At 37.7% G+C, this 17,352-nt stretch overlaps 1 protein-coding gene across 1 annotated transcript; it reads left to right on the top strand.

The window, feature by feature from the left end:
- Window positions 1-380: 380 nt before the first annotated feature.
- On the top strand, window positions 381-1,028 carry LOC145075840 (3'-5' exonuclease-like). The gene has a single exon (XM_079021934.1). It carries the CDS (start codon window positions 381-383, stop codon window positions 1,026-1,028), a length of 648 nt encoding a protein of 215 aa, XP_078878060.1.
- The last annotated feature ends 16,324 nt before the right edge of the window (window positions 1,029-17,352 follow it).

Genomic DNA, 17,352 nt, shown 5'->3' with positions numbered 1-17,352 from the left:
GAGTGACAAACAATCATATTTTATCAGATATAAATTTTTTTTGTCAAAAGCCCCTAAAAAGTAAAAACTATAGAGTGTGTTGTACACCAGCAGAAAAATGTACAAGACCTCACGACCCTCGTTCCATACAAAACAAAAAATTGGATTTTGTTTGATGAAACTTTGAGTTTAATGGACCATTAAGTAAAAAGAAATGTATCTATGAGGGCTAAAAGTAAAATTATAAAAAAAACCACCATCAACGCAAAGCATTGTTGTGCTTTCTTTCACAGGTTTTACTGCCATTTTCTATAAAATTTCAAATCCGATTCCGATTCCTTTAAACCCATCGATTATTCTCTCCCAAAATCAAGCTCCTTCACTTCACAGAGGCGATAACAATGGCGATGTCGATCAGACGTTTTGAGCATGAGACCCCCAACAATACCCACGACACTTTTGAGGTCACCTTCTTTGAAGACACTGTTCTACCTATAGTCACAAAAACACCATCCATCGTCGATGTGTGGGTAACCCGCATCGAACACAAATACCGCCGTCGTCCCCACTCCCTCGTCGTCGGCGTCGATGTTGAGTGGCGTCCTAATCTCATTCGGAGCTACGAAAACCCTGTGGCTACCCTCCAACTGTGCGTGGGACGCCGCTGTCTGATTTTTCAACTCCTCTTCTCGCCTACAATGCCTCAGTCGCTCAAAAACTTCCTCCGCAATCCCTCCTACACATTCGTCGGCGTCGGGATCAATAACGACGTAGAGAAACTTATGCAGAATTGGAACCTGGAGGTTGCGAATACGGCTGACATTGGGGATTTGGCAGCAGAGGAGTATGGCATGAGGAATCTTCGGAATGCAGGGTTGAAAGGGTTGACGAGAAGGGTCCTCGGAAAGGAGTTGATCAAACCCCAGAATGTTACGATGAGCGATTGGGATGATGAACGGCTGACTCTGGCGCAAGTGCAGTATGCGTGCATCGATGCTTTCTTGAGTTATAAGATTGGGAGCATTTTGATTTCTGGAAATTATAACTGATTGAATTCGCAATCTATGATTCTACGATCTAAGGTATTGTTTGACAAGAACATGTTAGGGTTCTTAATGATTTTAGTAGTGAATGTTTTTTTGATGATTTAGGGATATGATGCTTTAATTGAATGAATGGATTTCGGATGATTTGGTGCAGATTAATTACAATACCTATTTGTTTTTTTTAACTAAAACTCATTTTTATCAATTGATCTTATGATCCTATCTTTTATCGTAACAAAAGGCAATTCAAATACGATCGTCGATCGGAAGTGATTTATATTGTACAAATTCGTCATTTTAACAAAGTTGCTTCAGTTATTTTATCCACTATTAAAATGGAACTTGACATAAGGGTGACTTTATGTATACTTTCTGATTTTTATCCATTTGCATGTGTACGTATATAATTAGATATTTTTTTAATCGAATAAGTTTTAACCATTTAAACAAATCTTGTTGAAAGTTCCATGACAAAGACAGATGCTCTAAAACTCACTTTTAAGTTTTTAATCAAATTGGTGATTTTGAAAAAAGTTATTTATATAATAGGTATATTAGTTGTGTGATGTATGTATTATGTAGGTTAATTTTAAAAATATATATATATAAAAATCCATTAATAAAATCAATAAAATCGATATCTATTTAAAATTACCACAAATTGACATAAGAAAAAAGCAAGTTATATAACAAAAAAAATCTTTATTTTATTTATTAGGAAAAAATTTTAAACTTATTTATCAAAATCGGTTATTTATCAATTTTTTTTAGAAAAGGTGTCATGTTCCTTTTCTTTCTTTAACCCGATTGACATGAATAAAAAAATAAAAAATAAGAAACAATTTCCATAACTCAAAAATCTTCACTGTAGTTAACGTTTATTTTTTAAAAGAATACCTAGATTTTAGATGTTACAACTCTCCCCAACTAGAATTAGATTTCGTCCTCGAAGTCCTATGATGCGAATAAATCCAGGTAGTGCTATCTAATCTCGTCCTCCGGCTCCCAGATCCACTCAGAGCCTCTTCGGTGCTTCCATTGTACCTTCACCAGATTCACCACCTTATTACACATAGTCTTAGTATTGGGCTTTTCCACGTAATTCAGGCGTCATCCACCTGAATATCATCTAACGAAATCACCGCAGAATCATCGACTACACATTTCCGCACCTGAATATCATCTAACGGAATCCACCTTATTAGACTTCTTTACCTTATTATTGGAGTAATAAGTTATAGCTTCGTCATCAGAGTTGAGTAGAATACATTCTTCATTTTCCTCGGCGTCATCATCAGAACCATTCTCATTCCTAGTTGTCATAGAAATAAGTGCCATTGAACCACCAAAATTCATCTTTTTGTTCTCTTCAGCTATCTCCTTCACTTCAGACTCATGTGCTTTCAAGATATTGTAGAGATTCGACAGAGAGTATGTGTCGAAATTCCCGTACGTCTTGATCATAAGGAAAATGTTCTTCCATTCTTTCTTCAAGCCTAGGATGAAGGTGATTTCGAACTCAAGTGTGGTACGAACAATGCCATATTTGGTACACTTTTAGATAAGATCATTGAATCTATCATAACAAGCTTTGATAGATTCACTCTCCTTTTGTTTAAATCGGTTAAATCTGATAAGCATCGAGTGATTGAGCTCTTTTTGGGTCTTTCACTACCTTGATATTTCTCTTTCAAAGTGTCCTAAATTTCTTTCGCTGTCTTGCAACCTAGAATGTAATTGTAAACCACCTGTGGCAAAGCTCCACACAATTCACGAAGACAACGTTTTTCATTCGCCTTCTCCTTGGTGCCTGGAGTAATCATGTCCTTTGCAACACCAACATTTCCAACTACTTGAATAAGATCAGCACGATAAGGTCCTTTCTCGATTGAACGCCATAGATCTTCATCAATTATGTTGAGATAGTCTTCCATACGATTCACCCAATGATCTTAATATTTAGGAAGCAGCATCGAAATTTTCATTGCAGATCCAACCAAGTTAGTGTAGTTCATCACAGCGTTGACATTCAGATGTTTCATTTTATCGATTGAAAAGAGGATAAACTTTGAAAAGAAAGAAATCGGATGCAAAATGATTGATAAAACGATTGCAGAAATGTAAAATCACAATGATCGATTGAAGAATTACATTTTCACTTGCGCAATGATTTAATCAGAAGAATGGCTCAATAAGATGAAAATATGAATGAGATTCTTCAAACGATGTGAAGATTCCTACTCTGATACCAATTGAAAGGATGTTTGAGTAAAGTTTTTATCAATCATAAGTAAAATCAGAGTAAGTATGAACACCGAGATCTATATAAGATCCTGATTCAGCTCAATTAATCTGGAATGAGTACAACAGGAGTTGCAATGAGAAAGAAAGCTCGATGCATACAAGTGCAAAAGGTTACAACCCTCTAATGTACCTACCCTATTTATAGGATACTCACAAATATAAAAATTACTAGGAATTCATCATTACATAGCAAACAACCAAAGTGCCTAGTAAATACATATACAACGAAGTCTTGTGGACCTTTGTCGTTTACAAGTTATTCGCAATTAAGACAACTACCTAAGGTTCGACTTATCACAACACATATAGACTCTACAGAATCTACACTTATTCATGAAGATTAGAACATAGAAATACCTCTAGGAATCAACAAAAAAACAAAGGAAGAATAAAACCTAAGCCTAGGTTTCCTCCTGGAGTAAAATAAGAATAAATAAACACCAAAAAGCTGAAGTTAAAGAATTAGAAGAAGAAACAATGTAAACCCAAGGATGGGTGATAAAAGGAGGGTAAGTTATCCCAACGAAAAGGAATGATCAAGCAAATATTAAGAAACTGGTCTCCCCTAATAAGGAAAAACGCTACGGTCTGAATTTCGGGACGAAATTCTTTAAACAGTGGGAGAATGTGACAATTGCAATAGTTGTGACCAGCCATTGATTGTAAAAGAACTCGGAAAATGATAAGTATCTAAGAACAAGACTTAGAGTCTCAATATATAAGATAAAATCATCCAAATTATGTGTAAATCGCACAATTAAGTGTGCAAAAAAGTGTTAATTAGTGTAAAAAGTAACATATTAGGAAAGTATGTTACAAGGTGAATTCAAAGATGTAAATTTTGTAAAAATCTAACTTTAATTGGAGGAGTTACGATTTTTGTAGGAAATAAAATCAACCGCGTATATCAATTTTACAATGTTAAAATAGTACTAACAAATTGGTTAAGTTTTGGCTAACGTCATCAAAAGGAAAGTCGTAGTATTTCTCGAGGTGAGAACAATAGGACAAAGCACGCTGAAAACGGAGGTCGTATGAAGAAGATATGATTTTTAAAAAAATCATTAAATTTTACCTCGTTAGACAAAAACGTGAAAGTCAATATTTGTCGAAACAACCTAAAGGAAAGTTGTAGTACTAGTTGAAACCATTTCATAGATATAAAGAGGGTAAATATTAGAACTCGTATACAAAAGATATGATTTTTACAAAATCATTTTTGTGTACACGAGGTGCACGCCTTGCCCATCGTGTACGTCTGACCACAAATTCGTCAAGATACGAGAGACGTGGACCACCGGGAAGGTAACACGTGGCATGTCTTGGATAGGCCACGAGGCTCGTGCACGACGCACATGTATTGCGCCACGTGCACCAATCCTACAAATAGAATCCCTCATTTCGTCCAAATCCACACCTCAAACTATCTTCCTTTCTCTCTAAATCTATTTGGAGTCCTCTCCTCCTCCAAGATGGCTGGAAGTTTTCGAAGGAGGAGAGTTTCTTGTTGGAACTTAGCTCACTTCTTCTTCTTTCTTCCTTCAATGGCTTCAAAGAACACCAAAACAAGGCTTAAAAAAAGGAGGAGGGGATTAGGCTTTTCTCAGGTCTCAAAGAGGCTGGTGGAGGCTGAGGGTAAGCAAACCCTAGCTTGCTCATTCCTTTAAATAGGGAGAAAAACTCGGAAATAGGGTTTTGTCATTTTCCAGCTGTCACGTCGTGGCTATATACTACCATGTCGTGGCGGCTTAAAAATGACCCGCGATGCTTCTTTATTTTCCATGTCGTGGTGCCTCCCCCATGCCATGGCAAACCTTAAATGCCATAAATTGGAATTTGAATTACCTCGAGATCCGGGTGTTATAGTATTTCTCGAGGTGAGCACAATAGGACAAAGAACGCCGAAAATAGAGATTGTATGAAGAAGATATGATTTTTATAAAATCATTAAACTTTACCCCGTTATGCAAAAAGGTGAAAGTCAATATTTGTCGAAACAACCTAATGGTAATTTGTAGTGCTAGTCGAGACCATTTCGTAGATATAAAGAGGGTAAATATTAGAACTCATACGCAAAAGATATGATTTTACAAAATCATTTTTGTGCGTAAGAGGTGCACGTCTTTCCCGACATGTACGTCTGACCCCAGATTCATCGAGATACGAGAGACATGGACCACCAGGAAGGTGACACGTGGAAAGTTTTGGATGGGCCACAAGGCTCGAGCACACCGTGCATGTATTGTACCACACGCACCCACCCTATAAATAGAAGCCCTCATTTCATCCAAATCCAGACCTTGAACTTTCTTCCTTTCTCTCTAAATCAATCCGGAATCCTCTCCTCCTCCTAAGATGGTTGGAAGTTTCCAATCTGATAACCCGAGTCTTTCAAATCACGTTGTTAATGTGAGTTTCACAACCCCACTTTTACCATTTTCAAATATCTTATGAGGGGGAATACATGCTATAAAACTATTTCAATGATTTTACAAAAGATTATTACTTGTAATATATCAATAGTTTTGAAACTGAATGCGAACGTTAGGATAATATTACGTCTGGTAGTTACCTTACATAAGCTTTAAGAATGATATTATGCCTAGTCGTTATAATGTCTAAGACTATACTCAAGGATTATACCTATTTCTATGCTGACCTATTCCCTAGAATAACCTAGTTTCTAGTCATTATGCTGTCAAAATCATAGGATAAACATTGTACCTAGTTGTTACAATGCTTTAATATCTTAAGAATATCAAATAATTATTTTATAGATATGGTATAACATTTATATACATATTTGAATAATTATGGAATAAACTATATCAAAAGCAAACATAAGGATAGTCAATGTACTTAAGTGTACCATAACCTATCAAAGATATTAAAATAAAGATAAATATTATATATTAAGGGTTAACTATATATATATATATATATATATATATATATATATATATATATATATATATATATATATATATATATATATATATATATATTGATAATTATGTAAAGAAAAGTATATTAAAGGAAAAACTAAATAAAAAAGGACATAAAGAATCATACTTAAAAGGTTAAACAAAGTATGTGTTAAATGCAAGGTTCTAAAAGGCGTGAGGCGTGGCGTGGCGTGGCGGCAAGGCCAAGCCTCAAGCTTAACGAGTTATGGCGAGCCATGACGTTTTTCAAGGCGTGATGTAAAGCGGCGATTTTGTATTAATTTATAATTATATTACCGCATAAATATAAATTTATATCAAATATACCTAGTTTTTAGAAGTGTTATATCAACAACTAATAACAGAAAGTTAATAAAAAACACAATACTTGTATGTCCGATTAGAAAAGGTATAAAAAAGAGCAAAAAAACGTGTCTCAAACGAAAAACACGCGCCATAACACGCCATGGCACGCCATATCACGCCTTGCCATGCGCCACGCCTAACAGCAACGTTATGAAGCTTTTCGTAACGGCGACGCCGCGCCTCACGCCATGGCGCGCCTTGGCGCCCGCCATGGCGCGCCTTTTAGAACACTGGTTAAATGAGACGTATTATTCATCCATAGTTGATTGATATTCGGCTACACCGGACCTATAATCGTTAATCTTAAGTGAACGTGAAAGGTAAGTATAGATCTATACATGATTGACACTCGCACCTGTGCTTTCTAGCTACATCCTCGTCAGGCATAACTTTATAGTCTTTGTTACGACGTCCGATGAAGTGTCGTGACGAGGAAATTTCAAGTCATATAGCTCGGTTATAGGGACTCATTGTAACACTACCCATCAATCTTTGTAAATTAAATTGCCTAGGAGTAATCAAAGTATGATTAAATAAATAAAATTACCTGGAGGTTAATGCCTAGGGAATAATTAAAGTATGAAATAAATAAATTATTCTACCTAGAAGAAAATGCCTAATAGATAATTAAAAATATGAAAGGTCAAAAGAAACTTATTCAAATAAAAGGAAAAGGTTATAGGATAAGTTCGAAAGAAAATACCTATCCTAGGAAAAATAAGATATAAAGATATTAATAATATATAATATAAAGGTAAACACTTTCCTAAGTATTTTATCTAAAAAGTAAAAAACTACTCAAAACTGATCGAGTTATAATCCAAATTCTTTTCTGATAAATGAAAGAAGCAAATCAAATACTAAAGGAGAATATGAGAAGTTATACTCCATGTTAATAGAAGAATCTTGGAAGCCTATGTATTCATAAACAAAGATTTTATATCCCTAAATAGGTCTGACAATTCTTGACACGACACGAAATAAATGAGTTTGGGTTGAGTTTTTCAACCCGCCAACCCGTTTATTAAACGGGTCATATATGAGTTTCTCAAAAAATAAACGGCTTGACCCGCCAACCCGTTTATATTCTTAATATTAAAAAATTATTTTATTTTTAAATGCATTTATGCATCAAGTATTAATATTTAATAAGTATTATATAATATCTACCATTGATTCATAGACTATTTGACTGCTTTGACATTTTGACTTGTGGTGGATGTCAAAGGTCGTAAGTCGTAACTTGTAAGGCTAAGTCTGTAACCATTTTGCCCATTTGCCCTAAATAATAATCTCAAAATCAAATCACGTATGAGCGTAGCTCCCTCTTCCAGACTTCCAGTCTCCCACAGTCCCACCCTCCCCTCTGTTACTCTGTGATCAAAAAATCAGGTATCGAAATGGTGTTGGAGAATTGACTTTGTTTTTTTTGGAGAAATAAATGGGAATTGTAGCTATTACTTTAGCACTTGAATTATCTATGTTTGTATTAATGTTTAGTTTGAACAAGTTTCTATGAATGTTTTTAATTTTCATTTGGATGTTTAAGACCTAAGTGTCTAAAATTTGGATATGTTTGCATCAACCATCAAGAATTTATTCATGTTTATTTTTCAATTTTATTTATAGAATCTGACCTACGAACCCGCCAACCCGTGAACCCATATAAATAAATGGGTTGGCGGGTCATATATGGGTTTATGTTCCAAACCTGTCAACCCATGACCTGTATATTTAAATGGGTCGTGTTTGGGTTGACATATTTTGACCCGCCAACCCGCCAACTCGAACACGACACGATTGCCAGGCCTACCCCTAAAGCTTAAGACATGTGAACTCTACAACATTATGTTGATCGTTTTCAAAATCCATGTATTCCTAGGGAATCGGAAGAAGAAAAAATCAATGCAAGGAAGAACAAGAGCGTGGAAATAGATATGTTTCATTAAGTAAGAATCAATGTAGTAATGTCGTTTGGATAATCAAGCGTGCCAATGTCACGGCTCGGCGTTTCCACCACCGGCCGAGAGTGTGACAACTTTGGATTGTTTTTTAGGTTGATACCATGTCAGAACTCATCAGTGTTTTAATTAAAAAAACGATTCGAACCGGTCGGACTCGACGGTTCAACAACGATCGGTTTTATGCTAAATTATAGACCGGATATATATATATATATATATATATATATATATATATATATATATATATATATATATATATATATATATATATATCATTATCTTATATTTTTTGTGTCAAATTTTATAAACATTATTTAATGTAGTATCATTCATTTCTTGAGAAAAATATTTATGAACAGTTTTTAATTAATTAAATTGATAAAAGTAAAATAAATTTTTTGAAAAATTTCATATAAAATCAAAGTATAATTTCATCCATTTTATATGTTAAATTCTTTTATCCCTAATTACAATGTTTAGACATAACCTTGTGACCAAAGTTTATTGGTTTTTATCAAATATATACGTTAATTCGTACCATTTTATTTTCACTTTTTATACAATAATACATAAAAGTTGACTTACATTTTAATTATCTATAATAAAGTCACAAATTATTGAAAAACTTTTTTATGTTATTTAAAAAACCAGTTTAATTAGATTTTAGTTTATTCTAGCAGTCTGTAGTATTTAAAAAAACAAACAGTCTTCTTCTTTCATACTGTAGACGTTTGGTCCACCTTTTCTATTGTATAGATGTGCAAATGTGATCCACCTATTGCAAACAATTTGACTTATATAAAACAAACATCATATGTGACATCCCCAATTTCACGGCCATAAAAGACTGATTTGTTTAAGCGTTAGGTGTCATGCATTAGTTAATTAATCATTTTCTCTTCCTTTTTTTTTTTGCATAGTTGGGCCGAGAGAGGCTAAGAAGAGAGGAAAGGATGGATAGCTTGGGCCTTACATGCTTGGTCATGATCCTATGTGGCCCAGATAATTAGTTCTCAGTCCATTGGGCTCTTAAGGAGGTTCACAGCCCAATATTGTATAAAGGAATGGGTTTATTGCCCATTAGGGCTAATTAAATTATTTATGGCCCAACAAGGCCCATTAGGGTAAATGGAATCATTTTTAGTCCCACATGGCCCAAAATGTTATGTTTTATGAATATGGGTCCAATTATAACCCAATTAAGGTTTCTAGGCCCATCATAGTCAAGTTGAAAGTTTATTGGCCCAATAAGAGAGTCCTAGTCCATAATAAACTTAAATCGGGATTTATAGGGTTTTCAACACATAGTTGACTATAATAGATGTAGTGAGTGAGTATAGGGCATGATATTCACTTAGAGTACAAGTCACTACACTAGATGAATGCTTACATGAGAATAGAATTTCCTAGCTAAAATGCTAGTTATGACGTTATCCCCCCGTTAGAGGGACTTTCGTACCGAAATTCTTTTGAAAGAAGGACTTAAGAACGAGAGAATAGGTGATGGTACTTCTGCTTCATCTGGTCTTCGCGTTCCCATGTGATTTCTGGTCCACGCTTAGCGTTCCATCAAACCTTCACAATCGGAATGCGGCTCTGCTTCGTACGCTTCACTTCCCTATCCAAAATCTCAACCGGTTCTTCGACGAATAGGAGATTCTCGTTTATTTTGATCTCTTCCAAAGGAATGACAAGAGTTTCGTCTGATAAGCACTTTTTCAAATCCGAGACGTGGAACACAGGGTGTACATTGCTGAACTCCGAAGGTAGCTGCAGCTTATAGGCTATCGGAATAATTCGGGAGAGGATCTCGAATGGTCCGATGTATCGCGGGTTCAGTTTTCCCCGTTTCCCAAAACGAATCATTCCTTTCCAGGGAGAGAATTTCAATAGTACCCGATCTCCGACCTGGAATTCCAGAGGTTTTCGCCGTTTGTCAGCATAACTCTTATGTCGATCTCGCGATGCTTGAAGTCGAGCTTTGATTTGGACTATCTTCTTGGTCATTTCCCGAATGATCTCTGGCCCTGTGAGAGTGTTGTCTGGTGATTGTTCTTTCGCTAGTTGAGTGTCACCCACCTCAGCCCAACATAGAGGCGATCTACATTTGCGACCATAAAGAACCTCGAAAGGAGCAATCTTGATGCTCGTGTGATAACTGTTGTTGTATGAGAATTCGACGAAGGGCAAGTGGGCTTCCTATGACTTGCCTAAATCAATCACACAAGCTTGCAACATGTCCTCAAGTGTTTGTATGGTTCGTTCACTTTGGCCATCGGTTTGAGGGTGATAACTGATAAGCAGTACTCATATCCAATTGCGTTCCAATTGCCTTCTGAAGTGACTGCCAAAACCTCGAGGTAAACCTACTATCTCGATCCGAGATAACAAACACCGGTACTCCGTGAAGTCTTACGATCTCCTTGATGTAGATTCGCGTCAGCTTTTCCATCTTGTAGGATTCTTTTATTGGTGAGAAATGAGCGCATTTTGTTAACCTATCGACGATTACCCAGATAGCATCCAATCCACCTGCTGTCTTTGGTAATTTGGTCACGAAGTCCATAGTAATCATTTCCCATTTCCACTCGGTATTGTTGGATGTTGCAAAAGTCCCGAAGGCTTTTGGTATTCCATTTTTACTTTGGCACAAGTGAGACACTTGCCCACGTAAGTGGCGATCTCCGCCTTCATATTTGGCCACCGATAATGCTGTTTTATGTCCGTGTACATCTTATCTGAACCTGGATGGATGAAATATCGCGTCTTGTGAGATTCCTCCATGATCATTCCTCTAAAACCCCCAAATTTAGGGACCCAGATTCTCTTCATGAAATAATAAGCTCCGTCCTCCTTGACTTCGAAGTTCTTGTCCATCCCATGCAACATTTCATTTGCGACGTTCTCGTGCTTTAATGCATTTGTTTGGGCTTCCTTGAGTTGATAGGTTAGGTGGGATTGGATTGTTATTGTTAAGGTTTTCTCCCGGCGACCTGAATATTCCTTTTTGCTCAAGTCATCGGCTACCACGTTAGCCTTACCCGGGTGGTAGTTGATCCCGCAATCGTAATCATTTAGCAGCTCAACCCATCTTCGCTGCCTCATGTTTAACTCTTTGTGATTCAGAATGTGCTGGAGACTTTTGTGGTCGGTGAAAATGGTGTGCTTTGTACCGTAGAGATAGTGCCTCCAAATCTTTAGGGCGAAGACCACCGCTCCCAGCTCGAGATCATGAGTGGTGTTATTTACTTCGTGCGTTTTTAGTTGCCTGGGTGCAAAAGCTATCACCTTTCCGCGCTGCATGAGGACACAGCCTAACCCTTGGTTCGAAGCATCGCAGTAGACCACGAAATCTTCGGTTCCCTCTGGTAAGGATGGTACTGATGCGCTACAAAGGGCTCGTTTTAGGGTTTGGAAGGCTGCTTCTTGCTTTTCCGTCCAGTTGAAAGACTCACCCTTTTGTGTCAGCGTGGTAAGGGGTTTGGCTAGCTTAGAGAAATTCTGGATAAACCTCCGGTAGTAGCCTGCGAGACCCAAGAATTGACTGATTTCTGTTCGGGTTCTTGGGATAGCCCAACCTTCAATGGCCTTTATCTTGGAAGGATCTACATGAATCCCTTCCATGATGACTACATGACCCAAAAAGTTTACACTGCGGATCCATAATTCGCACTTTGAAAGCTTCGCGTAAAGTCTTTCAGTTCTTAGGGTTTCCAAGATTTGACGGAGATGTTGACCATGCTCTTCTTCGCTTCGAGAATAAATGAGAATATCGTCGATGAAGACAATCACTAATTTATCCAGGAATGGGCGACAGACTCGATTCATGAGGTCCATAAATGAAGCGCGGGCATTTGTCAGACCAAAGGGCATCACGACAAATTCATAATGACTGTATTGTGTTCCAAAAGCAGTTTTTGGAATATCCTCTTCCCGAAATCAGAGTTGATGATAACCGGATCTGAGATATATTATTTAGAAATAACTAGCTCTTTGAAGCTGGTCAAATAGATTGTCGATTCGTGGAAGTGGGTATCGATTTTTGATGGTAAGCTAATTTAGTTCCCTATAATCGATGCACATTCTAAAGGATCCGTCCTTTTTCTTGACAAACAAGACCGGAGCTCCCCAGGGGGAGAAGCTTGGTCGGATGAATCCCTTGCTCAGCAACTCGCTTAGTTGACTGGATAACTCCTGCATTTTGGCGGGAGCTAACCTGTAGGGTGATTTGGCAATTGGTATAACTCCTGGTATCAGGTCGATGCGGAATTCGACCTGTCTTTCTGGGGGTATTCCCAGAAGATCTTCTTGAAATACATCCGGGAAGTCAAATGTCATTGGAATGTCTTGAATGTTCACTTCTTCTTTGGTCTTATCCACCACATGAGCAAGGAATGCGTATTTCTTCTCGTGTAAAAACTTATGTGCCTTGATACACAAGATAAGGCAAAGGTTGGTGCTAGGTTTATCGCCATAGATTGTTAGGGTTTCGTGATTGGGGAGATGAAGGCGAGCGCCCTTGTTGCAACACATAATATCAGCACGGTGGGGGCTCAACCAATCCATGCCAATTATCACATCAAAACTCCTAATATTTACTAGCATCAAGTCTATTTGAAAGGAGTGTTTTTTAGTGTTAACGTGCACCCTACATAGATATCTTTGGTTGTTTCAGTCTTCCCATTAGCCATTTCCACCGTGAAGGCTTCGTTGAGCTTCTGGGGATGTTGATTTATTAAGTGTTTGAATTTATTACTAACGAAACTTTGCTCCGCCCCACTATCAAAGAAGATGCATGCATATGAGTCGTTAAGTAGGAACGTACCAGTAACAACTGTTGGGTCCTGCACTGCTTGGCCTTGACCCATTGTCAACACTCTTCCTGTTGCTCTTGCCCCTTGATTGTTTGTTTTAGGGCAGTTGCGCTGAAAATGGACGGTTTCTCCACACCCATAGCAGGTGTAATTGGCCCCAAAATTGTTGTTGTTGTTGTTGTTGTTGCGATTGTTGTTGTTTGACTGTTGGTTTTGTTGCGGATATGCTCTGCAGTACCTTGCAGTGTAACCCCTTCAGTTGCAGCTTGTGCAGTGCATCTCTCTACATTCTCCCTAATGGTAAAATTTGCATTTGCTACACTTAGGAAGGGTCCCTGAGTATTGCTTGGGATTATTTGGTGTGGATGAGGCTGGAGCATGTGGTGTGGTGGTAGCTTGAGTTGCAGCATGGACAGTCACAATTTGTTGTTTCTTTGATGATTCAAAGTTTTGTTTTCCCTTTCGCTTGTTGTTTTTCCCCTTCTTGTTCTCACCTTCTTTCTTAACCTCCGCTTCTCCAGTTTTGGCACCCTTTTTGTTGCCATGATCATACAATTTCTTGGCCAACCTCTTTGCACTATCATACGTATTAGGGTTTGCTGCAATGACATTCCCTTGGATTGGCGCGATCAATCCCCAGATAAACCTCTCAATCTTTTTCCCTTCAGAGGTGATCATTCTGGGACACAAGAGAGACAACTCACTAAACCTGGATATGTATGCGTCGATATCAGATTTTTGAATCGTGAGATTCCACAACTCTTGTTCCATCTTCTGGATTTCACCTCTCAAACAGTATTCAGCCAACATCATTTCCTTAAGATCTTGCCATGGCATCGCGTTCGCCACCGGGAGGGTCATGGCCTCTACGTGACCATTCCACCAGGAGAGAGCTTGATCAATGAATGTACAGGCCACAAACTTGACCTTACACCCTTCCGGACACCCGCAAATTTCAAAAACTGATTCCACCTTCTCAATCCATCGCTTTAGGGCTATTACGCCTCCTGTTCCATTGAAGGTTCGAGGTTTGGCATTGGTGAAGTCCTTGTAGGTGCAGGTCCGTGTGGTGTCATGGTTTGTTCCTTTATTTGTGCTTCCCGTTCCCTGTCTATTGCCTTCTCTGTTGTTTCCGTTGCGAATCTGCGCAAGTGCTGCAGTGACTGCAGCAGACACTGCTTCTTGGAATGCAACTGAGTTTGATTCTAGTGGGTTCGGTGTTGTGTTGTTTCCACGGTTGGGTCTTTGAGGCATCTTTCTGTCAAAGAACGGAAAGGCGTTGAGTACATATCATATTCTGAGTTTAGAATTCCACAGACTCGGCAAATCGAGTTTGCATCTAAGTGATTCCATGTATTAACATTAAACGAGGAAATATAACACATAGCAGATAAAAACATCACGATAAAGCATAGAACATTTCTATTAATAATAATTGTTTTTAATACATGAAAATTTGCCAAAAAGTCATACAGTACATGGGGAAACATATAATCCGTCAGCATGACGACCCTATGAGTAGTGTAATCACTTAAACATATGGTCGATAGTACATAGAGTAAAACATCAAAAGAAAATCATAACGGGAGTACATGAACAGGTGCTAACTATCTCTTCCAAAAAAAACAGGTGCTAACTATGATGAGATGGGTCTGCCAACAATATCATATGCCGAAATGTCGTGCGACAAGAGTATCCATCTCGGTCATCTCTCTGACCACTTCATCTCTCTCGTGCTCGGCCTGAACAGCTCGGGCCTCTATCGCTAAAAGTTGTTGCCGAAGAGTGGCAACCTCCTCCTCTAGGGAGTGAGTCCTATCTACGGGATCCCGTGGTGCTATGGAGTGATCCTGAACTGTCTCGGAAGTAGGAGGTTCACTAGGTACTTCATTCATATCTCCATTCTCCTCTGTGACCTCATCGTATTCCCCAAACTCATAATCCGTCTCCATGTATTCTTCTGGCTCGACATCGGGGGCCGCCTCCACCACGGGGTCTTCCTCAACTACTCCGTGGGCCACTAGGTTCTGGTAGAAAAGAATGCCCTATTGTGCTTCGTCCATGGTGACTGTGTGAGAAACTAGGAGTGAGAAGTGTGTAAAGGGAGTGTGTATATAACATTTCAAAATACTCCTATAGTATTTTAATTATTTGTGTTTAAATTCCTGAGAAGTTTTGGATATGAGGTAAGTTTCTAGGGCAATTTACCGCTATGATTACCCTCAAACACATGTTGGTCATATTTTGAATAAATATAGTTGATCAGGCTATATTTACCCCCAATATGACTACATACTTCCCGAGTTTAATCACAGTGTTCCATTTCCTCCAGAGACGTTTAATGTTATTGTTTTAATGTATGCACTTTATTCAGAGTGTTTTAGTCCCATCGCATTTATAGTTGCATATCAAGTATGATTAGATATGTCAGTTCACTATAAACAATGCTCTGATACCAATCTGTCACACCCCCGAACCAGACGACGGAAACGTCCGGGGGCTTGTGCGTGACTTCATCTTGAAATATCATTACAATGAATATAAATAAAACATAACATCATCATCACCATGCATAATATAATACAACTGTCATTGTTCACATCAAGTACAATATTTTAAATTACATGACCATAACATTCATAGTACGATGTTTAACAGTACACAAAACAAAATCCATATTCTTGTTGATTCTTCCGCTTAACGAGTTCCTGAGAATACAAGTTATTTTGAAAAACGGTCAACATAACAATGTTGGTGAGTTCATTAGTGTAATTTAATGAAAAAATTTGTATCGATTGTAAAACACCAGAAAATCCGATATTTTCTGCAAAAGAGTTTGAAAATGATGTATCAAATCAAGTATTAATGCATGTGTGGTTTCCATTGTAGAAAATATGTAAGAATAAGTTCCCAAAAATCCTATTTGTTTCTGTTGTAAATTGAAGGTGGTGTGTAAATATATATTTTCCCCAGAAAATCTGATATTTTCTAATTATAAAAGTAATGTACTCTTAGAACCCTAAGACCAGGTATTAGTGTGTGTACGCTTTGTGTCGCCCCGATTTGTATTTGTATTCCATAGTATTATGATGGTATTGATCTTTATGTGAGTCATTACAACCATGCTTAATAAAGACTAATTCGCCTGTCATGGCTTATCAAACGCCGGTTTGTCGAAGGTAAGGTTTGTCACCCTAGACTGGCCTAGTTTAGCTGTAGCGAACAGCTCAGGTGTGGGGTGTCACCTCGTATAGATCTATACACAAACTCCCGCTCTCCCTCCAGGCGACTCTGATTATAATTACAGGCTACATCATACACTCAAAGGTGTCAACCGACAAGTCTCACTAGATCCTCAACTTGTTCACGAGCAATGTATTACAAGTATATTGTCTTACGATGTATAATGTTTTACGTATATGTTTTAAGTTTTCAAATCAAAAGTATGTATCCGAATCTACGAGACCCAGTAACAGGTATATGGGCCACCAAGGCCCAATAACATATATCGAATAACTCAGGCCTAATTAGCATGCATACGGGCCACTAAGGCCCAATTAACATGAAAGGCTTAATTTGAGCCCAAAAGCATGTATATGGGTCACTAAGGCCCCATAAACATGAAATAAACATATTAGGCCCAACAAACATGTATGTGAGCCACTAAGGCCCAAATGAACATGTAATAGATATATTAGGCCCATTGTTTCGAAATTTACATTTATGGACCAAATGTATATAAAATGTTATTTTTGGCCCATCTTTATAGAGATTGACACTTTTGACCCAAAATATATAATAAATGTTATTTTCGGCCCATTGTTGTAAGGATTTGCATTTTAGCCCATTTTTAGATAACATGACAAATTTGACTAAAGTTTTATAAATATGACATTTTTGGCCCATGATTATAAAAATTTACATTATTATCTCA

Source organism: Lactuca serriola, chromosome 9, assembly GCF_051521515.1.
Source record: "Lactuca serriola cultivar US96UC23 chromosome 9, Lser_US96UC23_V15, whole genome shotgun sequence".
Lineage (NCBI taxonomy): Eukaryota > Viridiplantae > Streptophyta > Magnoliopsida > Asterales > Asteraceae > Lactuca > Lactuca serriola.
The sequence above is the reverse complement of the archived record's forward strand: the minus strand, read 5'-3'. Positions and strand labels throughout refer to the sequence as shown.

Coding starts and splice junctions, on each gene's coding strand:
- LOC145075840 (XM_079021934.1), top strand. CDS start 381: ATGGCGATGTCGATCAGACGTTTTGAGCATGAGACCCCCAACAATACC.